Source organism: Ruditapes philippinarum, unplaced genomic scaffold (assembly GCF_026571515.1).
Source record: "Ruditapes philippinarum isolate M1 unplaced genomic scaffold, ASM2657151v2 ctg2394_1_1_1_1, whole genome shotgun sequence".
NCBI classification, from domain to species: Eukaryota; Metazoa; Mollusca; class Bivalvia; order Venerida; family Veneridae; genus Ruditapes; species Ruditapes philippinarum.
The window spans coordinates 14,749-39,896 of record NW_026857442.1 but is presented as its reverse complement, the minus strand read 5'-3'; the positions used below and the strand labels follow the sequence as shown (position 1 = coordinate 39,896).

Here is a 25,148-nt window from a genome sequence, read left to right as displayed (position 1 = left end):
TCTCCTTTTAAAGGAATTGTAACCACATTAAAAGATCATCGTTACAATTCTTGTTTAAATAGACAAAATAATGCAATTCTTTTACTGTTGTGGAAAGATTTGTCAAAAACTTTGACCAGCAATTTTAACCCTTGATGCAAATTGAAAATGACCAAAGAGCATGCACATATTTATTTTTTGTACATGATTTTTTTTGTTGAGTCATGTACTAATAAATTCTAAAATAATTATCTCTCTATTTGTTTTCCTTTGGCAGTCTTGCTACCACTTTGAAGAATCAAGAAGGAAGCATACATACTCAAGACATGTTGTATGTCCAACGGTGTTCAAAAGTGGTATTATTTTTGCAATCCAACAAATAGCAATTGATAGGTTATTGAATTTTTGGCGAGAAACAACTTCCAACACTTACTGTGTTTACACGTTTTTCTTGCTCCCCAAGGATAGCATAAATTCGCCACTGTGACCGTCTGTCTGTCCGTCCGGTTGCCCGTCAGTCCATCCGTTTTTCTTGTCCGGGACACAACTCTGCAGATGGATATATCTTATTGGGTAAAAGAGGAATTCAAAATAACCATAACCTTGCCTTGCCTAATTTTGGAGTTATTGCCCTTTGTTTATTTTTACACATTGGACATTGTCCGGGACATAACTGTGATATTATATGAGATATCAACATGAAACGTTGAAGGAAGATATATCTCGATTGTAGAAATGCAGTGAACAAGCATAACACTGTCTTGCTTAATTGTGGAGTTATTTCCCAGTGTTCATATTTGCATTTTGACAATTTCTCGGGACATTACTCGGTCACTATAAGAGATATGAATAAGAAACTCTGAAGGTGGATAGATATCATTTGGTGTATGAACAGTGCAAAGAAAGTAAATCTGTCTTGCCTGAGACTTTGAACTTTGTCCGGGTCATAACTCTACATAAACTACAAGAGGTATACTTTTCTGTGTCAAAAACTTATTCAGGGAGCATCATCCGTTTCAATCGGTCCATGTTTGTATAGATAATACTGCATCGTCAATTTTAACATATGAAACACTGCACTCATCTCTTTCTTTTAATTCATTTATACTCAAATGACTTTAATCATTATGAGGTGATGATAAATCTACGACTATTTTTTTCATTTCCAGAATATTTTTATGCTATTCAAATTGGTGAAACTCTATAATTGTATATGGGGGAGTTTTAATAGGCCTTGCAAAATGTTATTATCTTGCTCTGACTTTAAAGTTATCCACTTCCATTGGCTGTTTTTGCAGATCTTGCTGTCGTGTGGACAAGTCAAAACCTCCTTCTAAACCATCACATAAATATTTGACAAAACTTTTGTTGGGATGACTCCTTAGTTCTTCTCTTAAGCTATTAATTTTAATTGGTGTAGATGCTATAAAAAGTAATAATTCTGATTTCTTTGGATGTTTGTAGTATTTTTTTGTATTTCTGGCAAGACGTTTTTGAATGGCTATCTGATGTACAAATTTAACATATAAGAAGTCTGGGCTAGCCTCGTCTAGAACAGCCCTTTTTGTTGCTATAAGTGTTACATATCAGTTCCACTATGTGTCACGATTCGTCTGCTGATTTTGTCTTCGTTGTTTTCCATGTAGGAGAGTTGAGATGACCTTGTAGATGTTGTTGTTGATTATGATTGAGCATAAAAATTTAAATCGTGATGTACGGACTGGCTGTGAAACATTGTTAAGCCCGGGTAACTCCTGGTATCAGCTGAAAACTTTCTTTATCGCGGATTGCCCAATTGATTGTGTTGCGTGTCTGACTGCTTCCGCGGCGTTACTGGAAAATGCCAAGTGGTAATCGTAAAAATGTTTCCCATAAAAGGCATGAATTCGTCCTATATCAATTTTTCTTTAAAAATTCAGAACAGTCTAAGTATCCAAATTGACTTGCTGGAATGCAATGAAGAAACTGAGAAGCTAGTCTTTAACTTCTTGTACATGGTGATGTTGAATATGTATTTCTGACGATTTACCTTTGTAATTGTAAATGTGCCATTGCTTGCTGATCCTGTTTCTGTTTCCGACTGCCCACATCCTCTGGATTCAGATAATGCATTCGCATTCTCAGTGAAAGCTGACATAGTATTATTAAGGGGCAAAATACATAGACTTGTGTCTTTTCCTTGTCGATAAAGTTGCAATCGAGAGTGTTTTGTTTGTCTCGGAGCTTCATTTTAAAGTAGCAATAAATACTGTACAAAAACGACACTATACGGAATTTAGGTAGACATTGTTTGTATTTCCGTTGTGTTTCTATAGTAAACAATATCAAATAAATCTGTTTTGTACAAATATTTTAAATTAATGAGAGTAAAGACAAAGAGCGCTGTGGAAATCGAGGGGCTACATACTATTTAGCTGCTGATGCTGGTCAAGGGAGTTTGGTTGAGTCGCGTGATATTAAAAACCAGAAATGTGTCATGTACTGACGATTTTTACATCACATGGAGAGTAGAAATAATAATTATATTGCATAAAATGCGTTTACTATGTAAATTTCAATGAATTTGGTGCATTTTCAAATTGGCACCAATCCTCGGCGAATATTCTGATCAAGCAGTCTATGTTTTTCAACAGATCATGACTTAAATTTAAGCAATATTTTATTTCTATTTATACAACATAAATCATAAATATATACAGTAAGCATATACAATCATACGGATATATTTCTTGGATTTGAAAACATGTCAAATGTGACTTATGTTAATTCCTTTCCACACATAAGGTACTTGGAATGAAAAAAAAACAATATATGCACATATTATAGTTAGAATAATACAGAAAAAAAGGATTTCGGATAAATAATTAAAATTAATTAATTTGTTAGTAGAATAAGAAAACTTATGTTTTAAGATTATTTCATAATATTGAGAGATTACTCCAAACAATTTGTATTACAAAGTAAAATATTGTTTTTAACTAGTATTCAATTTAAGCATTCAGAATGTATATAAAGCGCTAGTGTTGGGAATCGGAAGACAAACTCATAATCGATTAATCGGAACAATCGGACAGGCTCTCCGATCAATTAATCGGAATAATCGGACCTGAATGTTTTCCAGCATAACTAACTAGAAAATAGAAATCATTATAACTTTTATTTAATGTAAATTAATGTTTTATCTAATTGTCTGTTTAACGTATTACAAAATACAAATTCTTCAGTCAGGACACAGTTTACATACATGTAATGATTTTCATATTCATATTCAGAAAAATCAATGTGTCCCTGTTGCCAGCATTTAATTATTTAATCAAAAATAAAGTTTTTATGTAAGTGCCTATTTCACAATCGAGCTAAAATATAGTTAAACTAAGGAAATTTTGAGATTCAGGGTTCCCATTCCTGTGGGAACTATTCATGGTCATATAAATTATAATAAATTAATAACTGCTACCAATAATTGATAAAATGTATCTATGTGATTAATAAATTAATTTAATATGCATGATCAGGAATAAAAATGTAAGTTACCATTTCACATAAAAAAATTAATTATTTTATTTCATTTTTAATAACAGAATCGCCGTACCATAAACGGTGTCATGGTAAATATAAGTTTAGAAGCCTTTTAAATTTATTATTTAACATTATAAATGGACAGAGTAACGAAGATTGTTACAGTAAAATACAGTATCAGAATCCGATTTTAATTTAAACGGGTGGGGTACCTTTATTTGCATATCCTTTACCACAAAGCTTGCACACAACTTTAGCCATGTCCAAGTTATCACGGGTAGCGCGTCATTCAATATTCAGCTTGTGGAAACCAAAATGATTCCAGACATTTGATGATGTTTTCGTGAAGATTGAAGAGTATTCAAGTTAAATAGCGCAAAGCTAAAAAAACTACGAAAAATATCTGCCACAAAGGTACAAAAATTAATACTAAGCGACAATCGATTCTGTTCGACCACAATCGATGTCGGCGACATTATCAACATACCGATCTATAATCGGATAGCGGCGACAATCGGACCATCACTATAAAGCGCGCCATTTCGTTCTATGGACAGCGCCATTCCGTTTTATGGACAGCGCCATTTTGATTTCAGGAAGTTTTACTTTTATTTAGAGGTAAACACTGTTACTAGCAGAAGACGACAAAGAACAATATAATTTTGATCATTGAACAAAAGAAGCAAAGTTTTTAAAAAGGCCAACATATGTATATTTAACTCATTACACATTGTATCTGAACTATAATATAAATGTCATTGTGCGTGTTTAAACATTATTTCTTTTTTATGTCAATACTTACTGCTCCCCGTTCAAATTGGGCAAGTCCATTTGTTTATTTCATAAGAACAGCATCATGTTGTATGGAACGCCATAGCTGCCTTATATAAACACTTCTAAAGTGGTTGTGTCATTTTGACAGCTAGTGTTGTGGTTCTGATAAATGGTTATGTGGTTTTTATAAATTGTGATGTCGTTGTGATAAATGGTGTTGTAGTTTAAATAAATGGTGCTGTTATTTTGATACATGATGATGACGTTTTGACAGATGGTGCTGTAGTTTAAATAAATAGTGTTGTGGATTTAATAGATGGTGCTGTGGTTTTGATAAATGGTGATATCGTTTTGACAGATGGTGCTGTGGTTTTAATAAATGGTTCTGTGGATTTAATAGAGAGTGCTGTGGTTTTATAATTGGTAATGTCGTTTTTACAGATGGTGCTGTAGTTTAAGTAAATGATGCTTTGGTTTCGATAAATGGTGATGTCGTTTTAACAGATGGTGCTGTAGTTTAAATGATGCTGTGAATTTTAAAGATGGTGGTATTGTTTTTACAGATGGTGATGTAGTTTAAATAAATGGTGCTGTTGATTGAATAAATAGTGCATTGGTTTTGATAAATGGTGATGACGTTTTGACAGATTGTGCTGTAGTTTAGGTAAATGGTGCTGTGGTTTTGATAAATGGTGATGTCGTTTTAACAGATGGTGCTGCAGTTTAAATAAATGGTGCTGTGGAATTAATAGATGGTGATGTGGTTTAGATAAATGGTGATGTCGTCTTAACATATTGTGCTGTAGTTTAAGTAAAAGTTCTGTGGTTTTTATAAATGGTGATGTCGTTTTGACAGATGGTGCTGTATTTTATATATAAATTGTGCTTTGGATTTGATAGATGGTGTTGTGGTTTTGATAAAATTTAATGGTGATGTCGTTTTGACAGATGATGCTGTAGTTTAAGTAAATTGTGCTGTGATTTTAGTTTTGACAGATGGTGCTGTAGTTTAAATTTAAATGGTGCTTTGGACTTAATAGATGGTGATATCGTTTTGACAGATGAAGCTGTAGTTTAAGTAAATGGTGCTGTGGTTTTGATACATGGTGATATCGTTTTGACAGATGGTGCTGTAGTTTAAGTAAATGGTGCTGTGGTTTTGATACATGGTGATATCGTTTGACAGATGGTGCAGTAGTTTAAATAAATGGTGCTGTGGTTTTGATACATGGTGATATCGTTTTGACAGATGGTGCTGTAGTTTAAGTAAATGGTACTGTGGTTTTGATACATGGTGATATCGTTTTGACAGATGTTGCTGTAGTTTAAGTAAATGGTGCTGTGGTTTTGATACATGGTGCTGTCGTTATGACAGATGGTGCTGTAGTTTAAATAAATGGTGATGTGGTTTTGATGCATGGTGATATCGTTTTGACAGATGGTGGTGTAGTTTAAGTTAATGGTGCTGTGGTTTTGATACATGGTGATATCGTTTTGACAGATTCAGCTGTAGTTTAAGTAAATGGTGCTGTTGTTTTGATACATTGTGCTGTCGTTTTGACAAATGGTGCTGTAATTTAAATAAATGGTGCTGTGGTTTTGATACATGGTGATATCGTTTTGACAGATGGTGCTGTAGTTTAAGTAAATGGTGCTGTTGTTTTGATACATTGTGCTGTCATTTTGACAAATGGTGCTGTAATTTAATAAATGGTGCTGTGGTTTTGATACATGGTGATATCGTTTTGACAGATGGTGCTGTAGTTTAAGTAAATGGTGCTATGGTTTTGATACATGGTGCTGTCGTTTTGACAGATGGTGCTGTAGTTTAAGTTAATGGTGCTGTGGTTTTGATACATGGTGCTGTCGTTATAACAGATGGTGCTGTAGTTTAAATAAATGGTGATGTGGTTTTGATGCATGGTGATATCGTTTTGACAGATGGTGGTGTAGTTTAAATAAATGGTGCTGTGGTTTTTATTCATGGTGGTGTCTTTTTGACAGATAGTGCTGTGGTTGTGTTAGCTGTTTGTGTCCTTTTTACTATTGGTGCTGTAATTATATACATATATGTATATAGTCTTTTTATAAATGTGATACTATTTTGCTATGTTGTGATGTTCTTTTTATACATAGTGATACAATTTTGATGTATTGTTCTGTGATTCTTTTATTACGATGATGATGAAGTATTTATAGATGACCTGTTTTTTACCGGAACATTTTGATCGGTTATTTAAAAAAAAATGGAGACGTTTTTGTCGCCAAATTTTATACACTTCAATTTATTATATCTTGACTGTTTTTTATCCCCAAGTATTTCCTTTTCTGCATAGATAATTTGCAGAAAAAAGTCAGGCGATATCTTTTTATTTTATGTCAACAAGTTACCCATTCCAAGGTTTTTCAAAATTGCTTCCATTGTTTTTCACCATTTACACATTTCAATTTTAATTTATTAATCTCAGAGAAAAACATTTAACCCTTTACTTCAAAAGAATATTGTGAAAAATGGTCGTTTTCTTTGAAAAGCTTCCTGTTACAAATTCAAACTGCTATGGAACTATGAAAAATGCTTCCATACTGATTGCACTAGTGTTGACTGGACAATGACCTCTGTAACAGCATGCTCAATCTTTAATTTCCTGCAAAATTGGCAACGGGGAAACGTCTCAAATTTGCCAAAAATCACTACTTTGCATTGTTTTTTCATCGAAACTGATTTCAAAGTGCTGCAACTTCACAATGGATTAAGATGGAGCAAAAGGCTTTTCAACGATGGTTACACATAACCTTACGATCGACCTGAGGCCATTTTAACCTGGCACATGTCCAAAATGTTCTTTGCGTTTAGAGGGACTGCCGCCACCTTCAAACACCCAAACAGAAGGGGACACATCCCCTTTCTGACAACCCCTTGATGTACCATTTTGATGGCTGGCGGCGCCGAAAAAATGGTAACATTTTAAACAACATTTCTCAAACAAAAAACAGTGTTTAAGGCCTAAATATGGCATTTTTTCACTGTTTAGGCCTCAAAAAATGGGAGGGTTCGACAAGCCGTCAAAACAAGTCTATATGAAGAGTAAACGGTTAAAAGGAGGTTTTGCCATATTTTTCTCAGAAATAAGTAAATGGCTATCTCCACAGTTCAGAAAGACATCACCATGTACAAAAATCACAGCACTATGTATAAAGTGACATCACCATATACCAAACGGCATAACACCATTTAACAAAAACGAGATAACCATGTATCAAATTCACAGCACGGTTTATTAAAACGACATAACCATTTATCAAAATTACAGAACCATCTATAAACACCACAGCACCATCTAAATAAACGACATAACCATTTATCAAAATTAAAGCACCATCTAAAAAACGACAAATCCATTTATCAAAATTACAGCACCATTTAACAAAACGACATAACCATTTATCAAAATTATAGCACCATCTAACAAAACGACATAACCATTTATCAAAATTACAGCATCATCTATAAATACCACAGCACCATCTATCAAAACGACATAAACATTAATCAAATAGACTGTTCTGTCTTTAAAAACAACATTGCCATTTATCAATATTACAGCACCGTCTATAAAAACCACAGCACCATCTTACAAATCGAGATTACCAGTTATCAAATTCACAGCACCGTCTATTAAAACGACATCACCATGTATCAAAATAAGAGCACCATCTTTAAAACCCACACCACCGTTTATCAAAACGTCGTCGCCATTTATCAAAACTACAGCATTATCTAAAAAATCGACTTAGCCACTTATCAAAACGACATCAACATATGTAAAAACGACAAAACCATCAGTAATACACTAGACCTAACAAAGTATTGAAATCACAGCACCAATTATTAAAATGACATCACCATATATCAAAATCACTGCATCATTTATAACATGACTGCACCATATATCTAAATTACATCACCTTCTATCTGAACGACATCACCATATATGAAAATAACATCACCATATATCAAAACCATAGCACCATCTATAAAAACGACATTACCATTTATCCAAAGGACATCAAGACTTGATAAGAGTGAACATAAGGCAGCTATGGCGTTCCATAATGGTGTCTGCTTCAAGTTTAAATTGTCCGATCAGTTAAAGCCGTTTCGAGTTAAAGGAAACTCATCTTTACAATCGTTATCGGTTGATTGATAATAGAACGAAGTAGGCAAGTGTTGGCGAACGACCATTAGTTCCTCATAGTTGCGCATTCCACAAACAATTCATTTTATCGGTTACAAAAATCAATCTAACAAAGGTCGGCGTCATATTTGTACTGTCTTACAATATATCATAAGCAGCATTGTTTCTGAGCACCCTACTAAGCTGTTATAACTATATATCTTTAATCTGTTAAGAATAAAATCATGCAAATCTTTTTTTCCAGATTCTGGATTCCTGTTTATCCCCATATTTATTAATTAAGTATTGCACTAGAAGGAATTTCAGTAAGCTTAAATGGTAACATATAATACTTTATCAAAATATTTTAAAAATTTAAAGACGTTTTCGGTAGTATTATGTGCGCATCGTTATGCGCATCCAAGGGGGATAATAACGGATAATTACAACAAGAAAAAAGTTGAATAGTACTCGTATAACTGTATTGAATTTCGGCTTCAAACAAATAATAAGAAATTAATACAGAATAAGTATGTCGAAATGTTCAGAAAGAGATCGGGTCAGAACAATAATAGAATTGTTTAGACAATTTTAGATAAAGTATTTCTCATACCATTAGTAGACAACATAAAAGATGATTACGCGCGTGTAACCCTGCCCAATAGTGGTAGTGACAAAAGTGCGTCGCCATGTATTTACTTGGTAGACATCACTGTCGGGTACGTGAAACGGTGCGGATTTTCCGTGTTACGGTGCTTCCATCCAAGATGTCGGACCGAGAAACAACAAGGAGGTACGTGTCATTTTATTTCCGATGTATTTGGAGATATACAGTACTTAGAAAATAAAAGAATAGTTGCATATAATGATACAATAAATTCAATATAAGACCAACATGTTCACCATGTATGTTATATAGGATTTATATGAATTATTTACTGAAAACGTTTGGGAAAAACACACACGTTGAATTCGAACCGAGAGCCCTGGTAAATATTTGAGCAAACCTCCATACAAGAGGCATCAATCGTAAAGAAAACATTCTTGATTATTAGCGTACATGTATAAAATCCTTCCTGGAAATTAAAAATTGTTTCAATCTGTTTGTTGTGCCTGAATCTGTCTACTATATGTTTCGCCTAGACACCGGTGCAGACACCAAGCAACGGTGCGGAATTTCCGTAAAAAATGAAACGGTGCTGCCACAAATTAGGCAACGGTGCATACATCTGTTTCAAAAAGTATACGGTTCAGACATAAGTTTAGTCTATAGCTGTTATATGATATTTAAGAAAAGAATAAATAAAACAATTGTCTAATAAAAACTGTTGTAGTAACAGTTCTTATACATAAAAAACATTCTCTAAATTTGAAACAAATATGTGAAGATGAATGACGGCTTTAATTACAGCCGTGGGTTGATCATGGATTGTATATTGTCTATATATTCAATGCTACTTTACAGTTTCAAATTATGTCCAGTACTATTAAGAAACTTTTCACTCAGCTGATATTTTTTATTCCTTTACGGTCTACTATTATTACAGTTAAACCAAGTTTCATGAAAAAATATTTTCAATCCAATTTTCACTAAACGAAAAATATCCTCTACATCATTTAATATTTTTCACTAACTGAATCATATATTTATAAATATTTTTTGTAATAGATCTAAGGTAAAAAAAAATGTTTCATTGTTCGGGAAAATGTTATCACTGAAAATGTATGTAACTCAGCTGTCTTGTTCCTATTTGTTGAAATGGAAAGATTTCGCAAGGCAGGAAGCTGCATAACCTCTCAGCAGCGAAGAAAAGAAAGTAAAACATAAGCCTATGGCTATAACATTTTGTGTTTTTATTATTTTCTCGTCGAGACGAGTACCAGGATATGTAAACCCCATTACACGTATAATAATTATATTTTTTTTCTGTTTTAGTTTCATGTCGGAGAAGAAAACCTGTGTTACTATTGTAAGTTCTCCAGTATGGATCTTCAAGAGTGTATCAATCACTTAGTTGTTCAGCATTGTCATCTGCAACTTAAATTAAGAACGAGAGCATTCAACGCGTCAACGGGTCAAATTGGTCTTTTATCAAAAGATTTTGGAGTAATACCAAAATAAGAGCTGGAAACTGGACAATACTTCAAAGTAGATGCAACGACATTTTCACTGGAAGTCAAATGCAATGATGAAAATATTGATATTTTAGAGGAATTTGTTCACAATCTTTCACTTTATATTTAAGTAGAGCAAATTGCTAATCCATTTACGAAAAAGAATAAATCTTCAACACCTTTGAAACATATTATACAGTTAGTTCCTTGCGTTTACTCGTCTCGACAAGAAGAAACTTCGTCATATGAGGAAGATAAGATTTTTTGAAGAAATGAAAACTCTTCTACCAAGTGTCGTAAAGGAAATGAAAAAGAGCGGTCATTTAAAACCGTGTATGGACTTTCATAGAATGGTTAGTAATGGGAATTTCTCATTTGATAATATTGCATTCCAGCTCTTATATGGATGTCTGTCGTATACTTGCGATAATACGTCGGAATTGGCTTAAAGCGATGCAGTCAAACAGTTTTAGCGTATTGGATTCAGACTTTTTCATGGAAAGTGGTTGAAATTTATGAGTGGACCAACACACTAAGGAAAACTGGTTACTAAAGAATGTGAGTGGGGTTTTTACACCAGAAGAACGATCGATTAACTTTAACTTTTTTAAATACCTGTTTGTTTTACCCTTATCATGATTATATAGTGTAAAATAATCTGTTACTGGAGTTAACTAGGACAAGTGTCATCATTTTCAGGTACGTTCGCAGCATATGAGTGACTTGACAGTAACAAAAACAATTCCTTTTTACGCGTTTAAACTATTATTAAATGAATATTTATTGTTAATATTTCAGATATTATGTCTTCATGGCTTGCGCCATGATTAAAAATGATAAATAAATAGTACGTAAAAAATGGTTTATTAATTTTAATATTATACAATTACTTGAGATCATTTGTAAAATATAAGTAAATCATTATAAATCAGGAAAGAAATCACAGTATGAATCACAGAACATGTAAATCATAATAAAACAACAATATCAACAATATAAAAGGAAAAGTATCAATAGTTGAACTGTTCTTGAAAATGAGTACATGTATATAAGAACTTCGTTACACACTGCTTGAATCTAACTAATATCGGAATGACTGTTCTAAAGGGCATGCATCTTTCCTTAATTTAACACTTACAAAATATATAAACGAGTCCTTAGTAACAAAAAAGTATGTGTAATGTATAAAACAGTCGCAGGTTAATTAATTAAGAAACAGTGGTGTGTGAAACAGTCTAGAACAAAACGTAGCATTTGGACCACCATTTTGATCACGTTTAGAACAGTTTACATTAAATATAGTTCTGTCAAATATATTTATTGGAGAGAAGCTAATTAAAAGAGCAGGTTCTATTGGAATATATTATTCTTTATTTAAAACTAGAGCTGTCCGTAAGAAAACGCGCTCGAATACTGTAAGTGCTTGCCTGAAAGTGAGGATGATAGTCAATAACAAGTATATAAAGTTTCAAAACAATACCTTAAGGAAATAAGTAACGGGGTACGGAAAACTTAACCGAAATTCTTAGTTGAAAAGGGGGCATAACTTTGTCAAAATCCATGACAAAATTATATTGCCTTGACTGGAAGTTGGAAAAATGAACACTTACATGTATGTTAAGTTTCCAGGGTAAAATAAATAAGAAAGGTGATACGAAAAAGGGGTGTCATTTTGTAAAAATTCTTAACCATAGTGTGACAGTGTCATCTTGTCTAGAAGCGGATTTGATGGTTACTTACAAGTCTTTTTAGTTTCAAGGATTTAGGAAGTAAGTGAGTTGTAATGAAAAACTTTAACCAAAAGTGTTGCACAGACGCCGACAACCGTCGCTTGATTTTGAGTAGGATAGCTCTCTGTTTCATAAGCTGAAATCTTCAGACAATGGATAAAAATGTTACCCTGTCATGAAATTATTATTAACGGAAACTTTAAAAATTTAAAAGTACGGAAAAACATTTTGATATCATATCTCCAGTCGAAGATTTACTTATGACTCTTTGAAACATGTCTACATAGACTCTCCAGACATATTTCTTTGAACAAATAGTGTCACTGAGCATTTTTGCCTGTATGGAGGTTTGCTCAAATATTTACCAGGCCTCTCGGTTCGAATTTAACGTGTGTGTTTTTCCCAAACGTTTTCAGTAAATAATTCATATAAATCCTATATAACATACATGGTGAACATGTTGGTCTTATATTGAATTTATTTTAATATTATATGCAACTATTCTTTTATTTTCTAAGTACCGTATATCTCCAAATACATCGGAAATAAAATGACACGTACCTCCTTGTTGTTTCTCGGTCCGACATCTTGGATGGAAGCACCGTAACACGGAAAATCCGCACCGTTTCACGTACCCGACAGTGGACATGTGGGCAAAGAAGTTTTAACGATATATTAAAAGATAATGAATAAAAAAAATAATATCTAAGAAATGTTCCAAATTGTTTTCCTGAATATTTGCGCATGCTTAGATGATGAATAGAAAAAAAAATCATTAAAAAAACATCTAAGAAATGTTCCAATTTTTCCCCGAATACTTGCTTACTTCATATATTAGCCGAGTCAAGAAATGATATCGTGGAGTAAAACGGAACATTGTGCTTGTTGTGTGTATTAAGCTGTCTTAAACACGATTTCTTTTTGATACACAGTGCAGCTATTTTAAATACATGGAAACTGCCATTTTACAAAAAAATCCAAAAAGTCAACATATAGTTTTCTTTTAATTTTTGAACTCGTTATTAAATTTTACTTATCAAACAAGAAATTTAGAAAATTCAATGAAAGGATTATTTTTTCATAAACCTGTAGTAAATGTCTTTAATAAGCATAATTGTGTTTTAAGGTCACATACGATTTAAACAATATGAAAAAGACACATTCTTCTACGTCAATTTAAATGTAATTTGTTTGGTAAAGGCCCCGAAATCGACTTAACAGTCATTTAATTTTTGATATTTTTATCTACATGTATTACTCTGTTTACCTTCAGTTTTATGAAACATGCACAGTAATCGGATAAAAAATATTGTTTATTTGAAGATCGTTCAGCTAAACATTATTATTGTGTTAGTCGTATTTTATAATCCCTGAATTTGACCTTTTTAGTTGCGTGGTTCGAGGATTCCTACTTAAATACTGTATAATAACTATTTGAATATGTTGCCTTCTCTTGAAATTTGTCTTTTGACCTTTAATCCAGTTCATTAATCCAGCCCATTGTTTTCTCGTTTAAAGCTGTCTATCGCCTAGGGAGAATATGCCGTATTTTATGGAATAGCACGAACATTTTTCATTGAAGTTACCATGATCACCATTGTATGTGTTTCTTTACTTCCTTTAAAGCAGCCGGCCTCCACATTCATGTTAATGTTCATGAAAATTTTGAAACTGTATTTGAATGTGTAATATTGTTAAGTAACAAAACTAGAACTATCACTAAATGTGATTAATACCCCCCCACAAGACTGCTTCGGAAATGAGGATGTTACTAGTAACAGAATACCGTGTAAAAGAATTGAAATATAGAGTTATGGTTGTGGGCAATTAAAGATAGTTGTGATTCTTGTATGTTGCATTTCCTTTCAAAGTGGTTGGCCATTGATGAAGTTTAATTGAATTACTCTGTAATAAGTCAAGAAAGACAAAGAAAAGGAACAAAGGGCAATAACTCTATAAAAACTGAAGATAGAGTTTTAGTTCTTGTGCACTGCACTTCCTCTTATTGTGCTTGACCATTGTATGAAGTTGTTTCTAATTCCAACCAATGTGTTAAGTTATGCTCCTGACAAGGAAAAGTATCAAAGGGCAGTATTTTGTCAAAATGGAGTTATGGCTCTTGTGCACTGCACTTCCTTTTAATGTCCTTGCCAACTGTATGAAGTTGTACTTAATTCAAAACAGTAGTTTTCAAGTTATGCCCCGGACAAGGAAAAGTAACAAAGGGCAATAACTCTGTAATTAGTCAAGATAGAGTTATGGTTCTTATGCACTGCACTTCCTCTCAATGTGCTGGACCATTGAATGTTGTTATATTGAATTCCAACCATTAGTCTTCAAGTTATGGTACGGACAAAAAAATCAATGGAAAAGTTACAAAGGGCAATAACTAACTCTGTAATTACTTTAGATAGAGTTATGATTATTGTGCACTGCACTTCCCCTTATTGTGTTTGCCAATTGTATGAAGTTGTTTTGGATTCCAACCAGTTGTTTTCAAGTTATGTCCCGGACAAGGAAAAGTAACAAAGGGCAATAACTCTGTAATTAGTCAAGATAGAGTTATGGTTCTTATGCACTGCACTTCCTCTCAATGTGCTGGACCATTGTATGTTGTTATATTGAATTCCAACCATTAGTCTTCAAGTTATGGTACGGACAAAAAAATCAATGGAAAAGTTACAAAGGGCAATAACTAACTCTGTAATTACTTTAGATAGAGTTATGATTATTGTGCACTGCACTTCCCCTTATTGTGTTTGCCAATTGTATGAAGTTGTTTTGGATTCCAACCAGTTGTTTTCAAGTTATGTCCCCGGACAAGGAAAAGTAACAAAGGGCAATGACTCTGTAATTAGTCAAGATAGAGTTATGGTTCTTATGCACTGCACTTCCTCTCAATGTGCTTGACCATTGCATGTAGTAATATTGAATTCCAACTATTAGTCTTCAAGTTATGGTACGGACAAAAAAAAGCAATGGAAAAGCAACAAAGGGCAATAACTCTGTAATTACTTTAGATAGAGTTATGGTTCTTGTGCACTGCACTTCCCCATATTGTGTATGACAATTGTATGAAGTTGTTTTGAATTCCAACCAGTTGTTTTCAAGTTATGCCCCGGACAAGGAAAAGTAACAAAGGGCAATAACTCTGTAATTAGTCAAGATAGAGTTATGGTTCTTGTGCACTGCACTTCCTCTCAATATGCTTGACCATTGTATGTAGTTATATTGAATTCCAACCATTAGTCTTCAAGTTATGGTCCGGACAAGGAAAATGCCACGGACGTCTGGACCGACCGACCGACCGCCTGACCAACCACCGACCGACCAACTACCGGGTGACTCCTATATACCCTCCAAACTATATTTTGGGGGGTATAAAAAGCAATTTACACATTATCAATGACACTAAGAAACCACGTCAATAACCAAAAAGTGGTCTTTATTACTATACTGTTAAAGCAGCACGTCTCCAGATTCATGCTTACTTTGATGAAAATTTTGAAAATTTATTTGAATGTGTAAAACTGTGAAGAAACCAAAAGAAAGCAATTTACGCATTATCAATGGCACTTACAAACAACGAAAATTATCAAAAAGGGGTCAAAATATGCATAAATAGCCTAAACAGCGTAAGTAACGCAGAAGAAATATATATAATATATAATATATTAAGGCGGTGCTAGGGGGCATCTGCGGTAACTTGCAATTACCACTATCGTCTATGAACATGTTCAATCATATCAAGTCTGCAACCTTTTCAATTTTGCCGTGATAGGCTTTTTTAAGGACTCTGTTTTTTCTCTATTCCATTGACCATCTTTGAAAAAAAATGTTTATTGTTTTTAACCAAGCTCTGTGAACTTCTTTTGCGTTACGCCAGCAGCGAGATTATGACAATGAAACATGTATGATTAAAAGTGCAGACATTTATTTCCGCTCAGGAAATACAAAATTCACCTCTTTTCTGGTGCTGTTGTCATTTTAAAATGGCGTGTGGCTTTGGTAGTACATAAAACAGAAACATTTTGTAAAACTTGTCAACAATAACCTGTAATATTTCATTGATTAGAATCAGAAAATATATTGTCTTGTGCTGTAAATTTACGCTCATATCAAATTTCACGCATTATTCTTAGGATTGCGTCCAAAATGGCCACATTTTGAAAATAAGTCATTCGGACATATTAAAGTATATTTTTAAAAAAAGTTTAAATTAACTTATAGCAGCAGTTGCTTTCATAGAATAGCATGACAGATACATGACAAATGTAAAAATCATTAACTGTCAGAGTAGATGGCAGAAGATATAAATCGTTTTACAAACTATTTTTTTTCTTCTTATAATTTAATGATTTTCTTCGGCATTTTATACGTATTTATTAGCGATGTTATGTGGTCAAAATGTTTAGGAAATTCAAAAATTGTGAAATGGACGTGAAATGAAGTAACACAGCTGTAGCAGTCACACAGGTTGTCTATAACAACTGTTACTTCTAACTTACTTGTGTTACAGTCATTCACACACAAAATTGAGACTTTTGAAAATAAGATGCAACGTAACGATTTTACTGCATTTCAGTACTTCCTTATCATGTTTAAAATGTGGTTCAATACGACACCAACCTTTATCATGTAAGTTGCTGACAGAACATATGCTTTTTTTTTGTTGTTGTTGTTGGGGGGTTTTTTGTGTTTTTTTTTCTTTTGTTGTTGTTTTTTATACATTAATGATTTAAGTACTACAACAGTGTAGTTTGTTAAATTTCAGGTATTTCTAATAGTAAAATTAATGATATTTGATATGAATGCAAATGAAGCTAAAGCTTCAAATTTAGACTAGTCTTACTTTAAATCTTTCTGTACTTTATTCAAATCCTCAAACAATTTAAAGTATAAACAAAGAATATAGGCTTGAGACAAAAGCGATCTACGTGTCATAAACAGAATTGAATACCTTGCGTTTGATAACATTTGAGTATTTTTCTGTTGTTTGTTTATCGTATTATTAGAATATTTTTTTCAAAAGCAACGATGCCAAATAAAACAAAGCCTTAATTTAAGGTTATTAAAGCATAATTGTGCTTGATTACAGCTTCAATAAAGAATTTGATAACAAAAAGGATAGATATCCGTATTAGTATTTGTTAGGGGTTTTTACATGAAAGAACTGATTCTAATTTCCTTGTTTGTTATTCCATTTGATGTAGGTTTTGACCAATAGCTTATGTGCCAAAAATTGGATCATTCGCTCGTTTCATTTTTCCAGAATAACGATTATAATTGAAAAAGAATGATCGAAAAACGAAGAAGCATTGCAACGCTTTTGACTCACATCTGGCTAAGGATAACGGAAAAAATGTGATTTTCAATTTATTTCTGTGTATATTTCTTAATTATCTATTGCATATGTTTCTGAAGTTCCCCGTATGATTTATGCAAAAGAAAATCAAATATTATACCATTAGGCTTTTGGACCTCAGTAGAGTTCCTTTTACAAACTCAGACTCAAACAAACAGACCCCCAACTTTTCATCGAGTCAAAAATAAATAAATAAATAAATAGAAATACTACTCGCTGATCTTTCAAATACTTGTATGCCTATATGTTTAATTGAGTAACACACTCAAATTAAACACTTAACGTCAGTTATTTGAATACATATAGCAGTTGTTTTAAGTCCATTACAACTATATAATTGGATTTCAAAACTGACGTACATAGATATTCAATTAGTGTGTTATATAATAAAGTCATTATACATTGTTGAGTTAAATACTGAATTCTATTGATAATAATTTATAATAATAATTATTAATACGTCCGATAAATTGGTAACAAAAAGAGTATTTTCTGTCCTCCTGAATGATCTTGTAGAACATATCTCAAATACATATAATGGTTTAGATTTTACTTTCGCAGTTTATTAAAAATGTACTAAGTGATGATATAGTAGAGGTTTACTTAAAACTGTTTTTACTGCTTTATGCTGATGATACTGTAATTTTTGCAGAATCTGCATCCGAGTTTCAATTAGCACTAGATGCTATGTCTATTTATTGCGAGTTTTGGAAACTTCAAGTAAATACAGCCAAAACTAAAGTGGTGATTTTTTCAAAAGGGAAATGTAGAAATACACCTTCTTTTTACTTTAACAATGCCATACTTGCTATTGTTGAGGATTTAAGCTAATAAGGTGTTAAGTTAAATTTTAATGATAAGTTCAATAAAACTACTAAATACCAGTCCTGTGTGACCAAGCTAGAAAAGCTATGTTTGCTGTACTTAAAGAATCCAGAACTCTGTGTCATGATATATATTTACAATTACAACTTTTTGACTCCATGGTCACTCCTATCTTGTTATATGGTGTAGAAGTGTGGGGTGTAGGTAACATTGATATTGTAAAGCAATTTCAGTTTAGATATCTTAAGCTCATAATGAATGTCAAAAAGTCCACTCCTAGTGTTATGGTATTTGGGGAGATTGGTACTCTTCCAATTGATTGTGTCATAAAATGTAGAGTCCTAAATTTTTGGTGCAAAATCATTAATTCAAAACCTGATAGAGTATGAATATTATGTACAAACTAATGTTTGAATTGGACCGTCAAAACGTATATCACTCCCCATGGATAGCTTATGTTAAAAAATCATTGCAACAGCTTGGTTTTGCTGAATACTGGATGAACCAATCTGTGTAATCACCTTTTTATTTTAAAAATATTGTCAAATCTAGAATCAAAGACCAATATGTTCAAATGTGGCATGAACAGGTGTTTAACTCTAGCAAATGTATCACTTACAGAATTTTTAAATCTTCATTTGAGTTAGAACCCTAATTTAAACTTTTACCTAGAAATATAGCCTTATCGCTGTGTAGGTTTAGATGTAGTAAACATAAACTCCCTATTGAAAAGGGTCGTTATATGAATTTGGATCATGATTTAAGATATTGACTTCTCTGTCCAAATAATTCTTTATTAGGTGATGAGTTTCATTATATTTTTAGTGTCCTTATTTTAACATTTATCGTAGAAAGTACTTGCCCATTAATTTACGAAGAGGTAACATGTTTAATTTACAGCTATTATTTCCAAATACTAATAGAAATGTATAAATCAAACTGTCTGTTTTTACACAAAGAATAATGTCTATTGTGAAATAATGTTTATCACCTTCTAGTCAGTATCTATTGCCAAGTATTGTCTTAATTTTCATTATTTACTTTATCTATTTTTATGTATTTTATTTAGTTTTTTATTATTTTTTTCATCTTAAAGGTCTCATGACATTTGTAATCGCACTGTGACACTTCTTATTTAATGTTTGTGGAACTAATTGTACCGGCGTGGTGTGGTTGCAATGTGGAGCTTCATGGGCCCCATGTTGTGGTTACACAATGTCGCTGCATCACTTCATTTGCGTTTTGGTCAGGAACTTTCTTTGTGCGGTTTCATTATGTCTCATTCTAGTCACTCATTTGTAAAGACATTCATAAGTATCTCTAGTCTAACTTTTGTATTTATCATGCAAAATATTTTGTCTCAAGCTTTATTTACACATCTGTACTATTTTTTTGTTAATGCTCATTTGTTTGTGAAATTTTACTGTTTATAAAACTGATACCCATATGGGCCTAGTTGAAGGAAAAAACTTGAAAACTTGAAACTTGTTAATTTCAATTTGTAAACAAGTGGAGCAGCACTTAAACAGCATAATTGTTTGACCAATTCTTATGCTAAACTTATTTTACATAGATAATTTGAAAAAAGACATAAAAACGGGGTGAATATTCAATTTTTATTTCTCATAAACTTCAAAACGTTACTAACTCATGTCTCTGGAAATGGTTTAACATTGACCTAATACTGTTAAGCATCAAAATATTTAATAATGAGATTCAATAATGGCTAATTTCTGATATTTTAATGTTTGAATTTTTATGTGCTGTCAGACAAGTTACCTTAACACCTTTATGTGACATGATATATGCACCTCCATTAGACACACTGCTTCATTCAAACGGGATCATTTGAAAACGACAAACAATGTACAATTCATTTGTTTTAGCGATGGTATTTTTTTCAGTTTTCTGTACTTACGATATTAATATCAAAGACTTTTTTAAGCACTAATTAATTGGATTGCCTGGGTTCCTATATTTACTCGATTAGTCGATTTACTCGTCAAGTATTCTAACAACGATCAAGTGTGTATATGCGACCGACATTTGTGACAGTAAATTGAGGACATATAATCGAGTTTTTTTTTCTTAAAGTTTTTAAGTTTCTTAAATATTGCAAACGATATAATCTGTCACTAACCTGTTTATCTGTACTGCATGTATATACTGTAATACATTTATTTCACGAGCCGACGCATGTATGTAATATATAGAGCAGAGACAGGGTAAGAAGTATTTGTTGGGATAAAATTGCGTTGGACCTTGAATTCGTGGATTGACCTACCCTCGAAAACCACGAAAATTTGTGCCCCACGAATAATAATGATTTACAGTATTGCTCACTGCATATAGAATATATACTATTATATAGACTGTGAAAAAACTTATAGGTATATTCCTGACACAGATGCTTGAAATTTTTGTATATATTCTATGTGGGGTATATATTTTAATCTTAATATACATGTATATTAAGATTATGTAAAATATTTTATTTTGTAACTAGCGGCTGTGATTCCGGGAGATTGCCTTTTCTTCAATTATGTTATATTATCTATTGGTTGTCAAAATCTGCAGAAACGGACCGACAGATAAGGGTAAAACTATATGCTCCCCCTACTACGCCAAGTGAGGGGTAAAATTATTAATTATGTAAACATGTACACATGCATTATGAAATTTAGAAGCGACCCTGAAACATCTTGTTTTTTAACAAGGCAGTGTATCTTTTCAAAATATAGTTCTTGTTTCTTATCCAATGTCAGATGAAAGTCTATTTTTAGATTGATGTTTATTACAGTTCAGCCAGTGCATAATCATATTTACTGTACCTACTGAGTACTGTAGCATTTACAGCAGCTGGTTGCGTAAAAAACTTATTTACTGTATATTTTCATGAATTTGTAAGATTCAAATAGAATTGATAAAACAAACCAAGAGAGATGCTACAAGAAAAAGGTATTCTAAAAATATTTTGTATGAGTTTTTAAATGAAATATGTGTTCGTTTGCTAATGTAAATTTAAAAAGTTTAAAGTTTGCAGATGAACACATGCAGATTTCATCAATTTGTATTTTCTACCGAGTGTTTTATCTATTTTACTGTTGTAAGTACAAGTATATGAGGAAGAACCTCCAAGAAGAATTTGTATTAATTTCTTAATTATTTTGCTTCCGTTTGCAGTTGTACGTGGACATTATGACTTTCTAACTGACTAATTTGTGTTGTTTTTTTTCTATTTCAGAACTGAAGAATGAACTAATTACATGGTACAAAACCTATCACAGTACAGTTCCTCTTTCACCACTCACAGATGCTGTCCATCTAGCAGGGTTCTACCTTATGCCAGAAATTGACATACACACTTATCAGGCTGGTGGAGGAAAAAAAACAGCTAGAGTCAATTCGTTACGTGATCTGTTTACATCGGGTAGGAGTGCTCAAAAGGAAATAAATCTATCAGCGGTCGCTGGATTTGGGAAAACAGCATTTTCAAAATATCTCGCATTGACGTGGTGCCAAGTTCATCAAAAGGACGAAAATTATAAGCATTTTAAAAAAGAAGAGTTGAAGGCGTTATCTGGCTTTGAGTTTTTATTTCTAGTGCTATTGAGAGATTCAGCTAAAGTATGTGATGTTGACGACATGATTGAAAAACAGCTGATACATAATCTCCCTTGCTCATCTTCAATGCCAAAAGGTCTTTTAAAGGACATTCTTTGGAATGAAAAATGTCTTGTTATATTAGATGGACTAGATGAATGGACTCATCCTGACAACGATTGTTCAAGGTTTCCTAAAAGTATTCCACATCGATATGCACGTGACAAGTGTGTAATCTTAACAACGACTCGGCCATGGAAGCTTGGAATGTCAAACTTGGAACAAAAAGGCGAAACAGTAGAGCTAGTTAAACTAAATAAAGACAATGCCAGGCAGTTTAAGAAAAACGCTATAAAAACGTTGAAAAAGAACTTAGAAGATCGTGAACTGGAAAATGAAGTGTGCGGATTTGAAAAGGCGATCAGTGGCCATGACCTTGAGGATATGGATTCAACGCCTCTCCTAATACTCTATCTAATATATTTATGGGTTGAAAAAATTCCAATAGGAAATTCAGCAGTCGAATTATATACAGGCATTATTCAGCTCCTTCTATCTCGAACAGAAATCTTACATGGAAATTTCCATTCATCGTGTAAAACACCTCCGAGTATTGTCCCTGAATGTTTCAGAAATCATAAACATTTCTGTAGTTACTACATGTTTCTGTTGACCATAGGGAAACTAGCTTTTTATACATTGTTCAGTAAGAAAAAGGAGCACACATTAGTTTTTGATGAAAATGTTGCTGAAACATATCTTAACCAAGAAGATTTGAAATCAAGCTATCAATCAGGAATATTATCAGAAAGTAAAGTAAAAAAATTGATACACGAAAGTTCTAAAATCTCATTTTCACATAAAACAGTGCAAGAGTACTTTTCAGCAATGTTCATAAGTTTTCATAATACAAGTGAAGTCAAGAGAATACTATTTGAAGAGTGCCACTGTTTACAAAATATTCTAGACTTGTCAAAAGTTTTTGTTTTCATCAGTAACATGAACCCTAAATTAATGTCTGCAATATCAGGTGATTTAATGCCTGTGATAAACAACGATAAAATAACAATCAAATACAGAACTTTGACAATATATGATTACATGTACATTAAGCCATTAGAAGAAATACAAGACATGTACATTTCTTGTGCCAAGGAAAGAAAGGAAAGCAAAGACCTGAAATTGTGTTTACAAGATTTCATCTGTAATGAAAACTGTAAACAAGAAAACTACTTCAAACAATTACAACAGCTGTGTCAACAAAATAAAGAAAACATAAAATCAATAATGATAATAAATAAAGATATTTGCAGTCTACAAAAAATTAGCAAATTATTTACACTCTCTGACCTCCCACATGTAGAGAAATTATACTATTGTGGTAAAATTGTAGGAATGGAAATAATGAGCTTGTTATTGAACCCTTTAAAATGTTTAACTGTGATATCATGTAAATGGGAAAAGCATCAGATTGTAGTAATACGTTGCGGGCTATCTGCAGAGATAAATGACCGACTGGTAAAATTACAACACCTGGAGTGTTTAAGTATAGAACATTTCACCATGACCCACAAGGTAATGGAGACATTGTTAAACTTCCTCACTTGTAAAAAATCAATGAAAGAAATAAGTTTGTACAGGTTATACTGTAGTGAGCATGAAACTTCATGTAGGGGATTCAACCTTGACCTGTCTCAACATTCACAACTAAGATGTTTAGGATTTGGCCTTATACCTGTGTCACAATTAAAAATGGATGTCTCATTGTTAGAGAAATGTGAGGTAGGTAAATTATATAAACCTGGTGTTGTGTCATCTTATCTTAGTCAACTACCAGCAGCCAGGAAACTACAAACATTTTGGTGTAGTAATCTAGAATCATTCAGTGATATAAAAACAATGGTACAAACATTACCATTGTTACATCATATAAAAGAAGTTAGGTTGGACAGCATGAATCTAGATAAAAGATCATTAACACTCTCAACTCAAATGATCAATATTGAACATGTTTACTTGTTTTATATAACAATGTCTTGTTCAGTGTTAGATGATCTCATTACTGTGATAAACAAACTACCACATACAGTGACAGTATGTATGAAAGGTTGTGATATCATACCAGAAACAGAATTTGAAAAGTTTAAAACAGTTATAAAACAATCAGTCAATTTTGTGGTCATTGGTGATGGCACCTTCAGGTCAGGAGTGTACGTGTTTGAGTTCAAATCAACAAAAAAACAAACTTGAAGTAAAATGTACTGAGTAACATTAATTGAACTTGGAGAACTATTTATAAATAGATTATGAGACAAGTGATAGGTGAAATAGACATCAGTTTCTATTTTGAGTCTGACATTTAATCAATACTCCGCTGTACATAACTCTAACAATTTCAAAATGTGAATATAAAAGGAAACAGGAATTTCTTCTTTGAGGACAACAAATGTGGATAAATGTTAGACGTAGTTAAAACAAATAAGTGTTTGTTTTTTTCTAATCAGTAATTTGTAGCTAACACATGTACCTGTTGTGTCTGGGCAAGGTAACAAAATAAGCCTTACTATAGGGGATGTCAGGTCAACTCAACCTTTGTCAACTCATTCCATGATCAACTGTTACCTTTTGAGCACTATAAAGTAACCCGTCCGTATATTTTAATTTAAAAAGAAAATAATTTATATCGAAATTTAAATTAAAATCAGTTTTGTCTTATTAAAATGACATACGTAAGACTTATGACTTTGAGGGGTTTTTCCTCAAACACAGTAATAATGGATATTGGTCAAAGATTGCACTGATAATCAATTATGTTCATCTATTTACAAGATATGTCTCTCGAAAAAAAATCCTAAGTTCATTTTAATTATTATCTTCATTTAATGAATTATTTAGTAATTAACAGAAGACACTATGAAAAATATAACTCACAGCCTCTTTAATAGTCATATAAAATAATACATTTTATACCATATGATAAGGTACCACTCAAACTTCATGTTTTATCAGACTTTAGTTTTCAGTATTATCAGACGACAGTATTAAAAAATTAACGATTGATAT

General features: G+C 32.5%; 1 protein-coding gene across 1 annotated transcript in view; it reads left to right on the top strand.

The window, feature by feature from the left end:
• LOC132749778 (uncharacterized) overlaps positions 1-24,335 on the top strand; it is a 41,904-nt gene extending 17,569 nt beyond the window's left edge. The window contains exon 5 of the mRNA XM_060739674.1: positions 21,727-24,335. Coding sequence (XP_060595657.1) covers positions 21,727-24,335 — 2,609 coding nt within the window. The remainder of the gene's footprint in view (positions 1-21,726) is intronic.
• The last annotated feature ends 813 nt before the right edge of the window (positions 24,336-25,148 follow it).